This window comes from Gracilinanus agilis, chromosome 5 (genome assembly GCF_016433145.1).
Source record: "Gracilinanus agilis isolate LMUSP501 chromosome 5, AgileGrace, whole genome shotgun sequence".
Classification (NCBI taxonomy): Eukaryota; Metazoa; Chordata; class Mammalia; order Didelphimorphia; family Didelphidae; genus Gracilinanus; species Gracilinanus agilis.
Genome location: NC_058134.1, coordinates 283,344,024 through 283,349,173, shown reverse-complemented (window position 1 = coordinate 283,349,173; position 5,150 = coordinate 283,344,024). Strand labels below are relative to the sequence as shown.

Sequence of the window (5,150 nt, the reverse complement as noted above, 5' to 3'; positions counted from 1 at the left end):
CCATTTCCAAGCCATAATTCTCTCTGTTTGGGTGATGAACTCCTCATCTTTGCCTTTAAATCTTGGTTCCTGGTTTCCCCAGATTTCTATTCCCTTATCCCCAGAGGGGGCACCACCTTGGCAAACTACCTTGGGAAATGTGAGCAGAGAGAGGGAGACCTTGGGGTAGGAGGTTAGGGTAGGAGGCCTAGCTTGGGGGAGGCAGGGGAGGTAGAAGGCAGACAGGCTTCTTTGTCTTTGTCTTTCTCCTCCACCTCACCCCCCCCCCAGCCTGATCTGTGCTCCCGCCCCCTTGATATCCCAGACTCCCTGGCTATTTAAACTGAGTGCCCCCTCCAGGCACTGTCCTTGTGCCCGTCATCCATCATCCACCATGCCTCCTAAAAAAGACGTCCCAGTGAAGAGGCCATTGGGACCTTCTGCCCCTAAACTGGTTGCCAAGCCAGCAGTGGCCCCTCCAGGGAAGCCCAAGGTTGAGCCAACTGCTCCCCCTGCCTCAGCAGCTCCCACCAAGCCCCAGGAACCTCCCATTGACCTCTCCAAAGTGGTGGTGAGTCTCCCAGCCATAAGGGTCAAGATGAAGGGGGGGGGCATGGATGGGAGATTGGGGAGGGATCTTTAGGAGATAAAGATTTGGAGAGATAACGAATGGTTGGGGGGGGACTTGTAGATGGAGTAGGGTGAATGGGGGAGGCACGAATGGAGCACTCTAATCGTGTGGGGGTTTCCTTAGCTTCCCCAGAACAAACTCAGAAGCCAGATACTAAATTTGTAGAATGAGGTTATCAGTGGTTTGACATAACCCAGGCACCCTGATTTCTCTTCTCCCATGTTCACTGTTCCCCTCTCGCCTCTTCATTATGGCAGATAGCAGCACCTCTGTCTACCTGGAGTGGAAGACAGAAATGTGGGGAACCCAAGAATCTAGGAATTGAGATGCTCAATTCTTTGTGTGGGACTGTTTTGGAGGAGAGGGAAAGAAGGGGCTGGGGGTCATCTATATTCTCACACTTAAAGGCCCAGGAAAAGAGGCCAAAAGGGAGGGAATGAAGCAGTTTGTCTGAGAAGGGAGGGTTGGGAGTGGGACTTGTTAGACAATCACAGCTGGGGATGTGGGGGTAAATTTAGCTTTTGTTCAACTGCGGGTTATGTGAGGGATGCAGGGCTTGGAGAGCCAGGGGGAGGGCAACAGGTGGTGCTGGATTAGCCCTGTTTCCCAGGAAGGTCTCGCCTCCCACATACTCCCTGCTGGTATTCTCCCAAGGCTTGAGGCTGGGAATGGGACTCAGGCACTCTTAATTCCCAGCTAGGTCCCTTTGGGCCACTCCATAGAGGCTGCCAATTAGAAGGGATGAGGGTGGAGGGGTTGGCTTGGACTGGGGGTTTCATGGCACCCCATCCATCTTCACACTGTCTTTTCCTTCACAGATCGAGTTTAATAAGGACCAACTGGAGGGTGAGGAGACCAGAACCAGCCATCCCCCATCCATGTATCCCAATACCCTGCCATGTTCTTCTCTTTCTGTCTCCCTGTGTCTGTATCTTTTTTTAAATTTTTTTATTTAAACATTTATTAATATTCATTTTTAACATGGTTACATGATTCATGCTCCTACTTTCCCCTTCACCCCCCGCACTCCCCTCACCCATGGCCGACGCACATTTCCACTGGTTTTGTCATGTGTCCTTGATCAAGACCTATTTCCAAATTGTTGATAGTTGCATTGGTGTGGTAGTTTCGAGTCTACATCCCCAATCATGTCCACCCCGACCCATGCGTTCAAGCAGTTGTTTTTCTTCTGTGTTTCCTCTCCTGCAGTCCTTCCTCTGAATGTGGGTAGCGTTCTTTACCATAAATCCCTCAGAATTGTCCTGGGTCATTGCATTGCTGCTGGTACAGACGTCCATTGCATTTGATTTTACCACAGTATATCAGACTCTGTGTATAGTGTTCTTCTGGCTCTGCTCCTTTCACTCTGCATCAGTTCCTGGATGTCTGTATCTTTTTTAACAGCCTCAGAGCTGCCCTCCACGTTAGTTCTGAGCTCGGAATTTCTTCCTCCTTCCACCTTAGTCAATTATTCTGAGCCCAATTTCCAAACTGGAGGAGGGAACCCTTTGGCTAACCCTAATTCCCTCCTCATTCCCAGACTTCAAAGAGGCCTTCCAGCTGTTTGACCGAATAGGAGATGGAAAGATCTTGTACAATCAGTGTGGGGATGTGATGCGGGCCCTGGGCCAGAACCCTACCAATGCCGAGGTGCTCAAGGTCTTGGGCCACCCAAAGAATGATGGTGAGATTGCAGGAACAATGAGGGATAGTAGGAATGTTGGCAGAGGGACCTCCTAAAGGGGCCACTAGGCACTAGATGAGTGAGTTGTTTATCCAAAAAGTGATGTTGGACAAGGTAGTGACAGGATCTGAGGATTCTCTAGAGGCCATTTGGTTCTGGTAGGAATCAGACTAGATGAGCTCTGAGGTCCCTACTAATCCTGAGCTTCTGTAATTTGATGATAATAAGGTCTAAGGGGCTAAGGAAAATCAGAGACAGTCTAGAAGGGTTACCGATGGGCTGGACAGGATGGTTCTAAAGGGACTGACCTCTGGCTAGAGATCACAGGTAATTGGGGTTGGAGCTCGGAGTCCCAGAAAGGGGTCACTTAGCACCCTCCTTCCCCCTCCACCCACTCCCTCAGAGCTGAACTCCAAGCGTGTGGACTTTGAGACTTTCCTGCCCATGCTCCAGTCAGTAGCTAAAAGTCGGGACCAAGGCACATATGAAGACTATCTGGAGGGCCTTCGAGTGTTTGATAAAGAAGGGAATGGTACAGTCATGGGGGCTGAACTCCGTCATGTCCTCACCACACTGGGTAAGATCCAGAGGTAAAAAGGGTGGACCATGGGTAGAGATGATGAGAGAGGAATTAGAGGAAAGATTCGGGCTGAACAAGAGAAGGGGAGAAGGGGGCATAGGGAAGGGTTCATGGTCATCATGGATGGTATGTTATGGGAAAAGGGATTGTTGTGAGGGGCAGGGCAGGCATGGTGATGGTTCCTAGGAGAGGCATTATTTGAAGCAGCATGCATAGTTAGGTATGTAGTCAAGAGGGGAAAGACCCCAAACTCCAGGGGACATGCTCTATGGGATTTCTTAATGTTCTGACATGCTGAAGTACAGAGTAGAAAGATGATGAATCAGAAGCCTTGGCCTCCAGTTCTTCTGCCACTCATTTGCCGTGACCTTGAGCAAGTCACTTTTACCCTTTGTCCAGGAGACAATGAAACTTGAGCTTCCTGGGTATTCGGCTAATATAGGTGAAGTCATTTTGAAGAAAAAGCTTCACAAAAGCATGGCACTGATAATATTTATTGTGGGACACATGGGACTAAGGCTGGTTGGTGTCCTTTGTACTTGAAGAGGACCAGAAAGACATCACTAGTGATGTCCTTTGCTAAACTCCAGCATAAATTGGATTTAAGTGAAGCAGAGTGGTACAAAGTCCTTGGGCCCCTCTCTTCCAGAGTCATCAAAGGCCAGTGAAAGACAAAAAGTCAGGATGACTAGGGATGGGACTGGGGAGGAAGGGAGAAAGAAGGCTACTGTGCCTGAGTTTGGAGAATAAGATGAAGAGGGAGTACTGGCTCTAAATGGGATGTTGGGGTGGAAGGGAGGAGGCTCCAAGTTTATCTGCTTCTGACATAGGGGAGAAGATGACCGAGGAAGAGGTGGAGACTCTTCTGGCTGGACATGAAGACAACAATGGCTCCATCAACTATGAGGGTGAGAGGACTGGGGGGAGAGGAGAAGCCAAGAAAGAGGGGTGTGTGTATGTGTGTGTGTCCTATAAGCCAAAGAGAGATGGGAGGACTGTGGTGCTTGCTCCTGACCGCCATCTCTCATCTTCCTTCCACAGCCTTCCTGAAACACATTATGTCAAGCTGAAGCCTCAAGGTAGAGGGATCCCACCCTCAGTCCCAGCTTCACCCCACCTCTTCAGTTTTATCCCTACCTTTTTCCTCTACCCCACTGGTAGGTTCAGAAGCATTAAGGAGCTCTGGAAATGTGGCTGAATTTGGACTCCAGTCCTTGGGTTAAGGCACCATCTTGGCTACAAAAGGCCTATGGGTTGTGGTCATTTCATTTCCATAACCCTGTTTTCTCACCCGGGAGATGAAGTGAATACTGACTTTAGCAATCTCTTAGGGAGTTAGTGTGCTGAGGAAGAAATAGGAGCTATTTCCAGCAGTTTCCCCTTCCCTGGGAGGACACAGCCCTCTCCTTGCTCCTGAAGGATGGTGGGTAGGGACTGGGGGGTGACAGGTGGCAGGGCACTACCCACCTACCCAAACATTCTTTCCCTCTAGATCCTGCTTCTCTCTGGCCAGTGTTTTCCTGCATCCTGGAGAGATGAAAGTCCAGTGCCTTGCACAGAGTAGGCACTTAGTAAAATGTCTGTTGCATAGAGAATAAAGAAGGATGGTGAGGAAGGGGATGGATGATCTCTGTTATCCCCCTACCCTCACTTTATTTTCCATAATAAAGTAATGGACTTCTAGTATGTCTCTTATTTGGAAGAGGTAGTGTTTTGGGCGTAGTCCAAAGAGCTCATCTTCAACCTCTCTCTGCCTGGCCATCCCCACCATGATTGTTGGTCCTTGGACCATGGTTTGGTGAAAAGAATGCTTGATTGAAGAGGAACAGGACCTGGTTTTAAACAGTTTGTTGTGTAACATTAGGAAAGTCATTTAAACTTACTTTAGTCACTTAAACCCCTAGTTTCCTTCTCTGTAAAATGGTAGTGGGGGTAGGGGGGGGGGGTTGGACTAGATGACTTCTAAGATCCAACCCTAAATCTATGATGTCCAGAGCCACTACATTCCAGGACCTTGCTCTCCTACCTGGTTGTCATATGCATACATCGGGCAGTCCTTCACAGTGTCTAATCTCTAAAGTTATAGAACTGGAACCGTTGTGTAGTCCAGCCCCTTCCTTTTGCAGAAGAGGAGGAAACTGAGGCCCAGAGAATTTGGTGACTTGGTCACAGTCACACAGGAGGGGTTCAGAAATGCTGAGAAAGAAAGGAAGGAAGGAAGGAAGGAAGGAAGGAAGGAAGGAAGGAAGGAAGGAAGGAAGGAAGGAAGGAAGGAA

At 49.0% G+C, this 5,150-nt stretch overlaps 1 protein-coding gene across 1 annotated transcript; it reads left to right on the top strand.

The window, feature by feature from the left end:
- The first annotated feature begins 358 nt into the window (after window positions 1-358).
- Window positions 359-4,557, top strand: MYL6B (myosin light chain 6B). Its single transcript, XM_044677660.1, has 7 exons — window positions 359-550; window positions 1,429-1,456; window positions 2,151-2,294; window positions 2,698-2,871; window positions 3,705-3,782; window positions 3,916-3,953; window positions 4,367-4,557. Exons 1-6 carry the CDS (start codon window positions 374-376, stop codon window positions 3,942-3,944), a joined length of 630 nt encoding a protein of 209 aa, XP_044533595.1. The 5' UTR covers window positions 359-373; the 3' UTR covers window positions 3,945-3,953; window positions 4,367-4,557.
- The last annotated feature ends 593 nt before the right edge of the window (window positions 4,558-5,150 follow it).

Bases quoted from the DNA above. Each gene is read 5' to 3' on its own strand.
- MYL6B (XM_044677660.1), top strand. From the start codon at position 374: ATGCCTCCTAAAAAAGACGTCCCAGTGAAGAGGCCATTGGGACCTTCT. The intron at 2,295-2,697 runs GTGAGATTGCAG...CCACTCCCTCAG, and splicing joins GGGCCACCCAAAGAATGATG to AGCTGAACTCCAAGCGTGTG. The intron at 3,783-3,915 runs GTGAGAGGACTG...TTCCTTCCACAG, and splicing joins TGGCTCCATCAACTATGAGG to CCTTCCTGAAACACATTATG.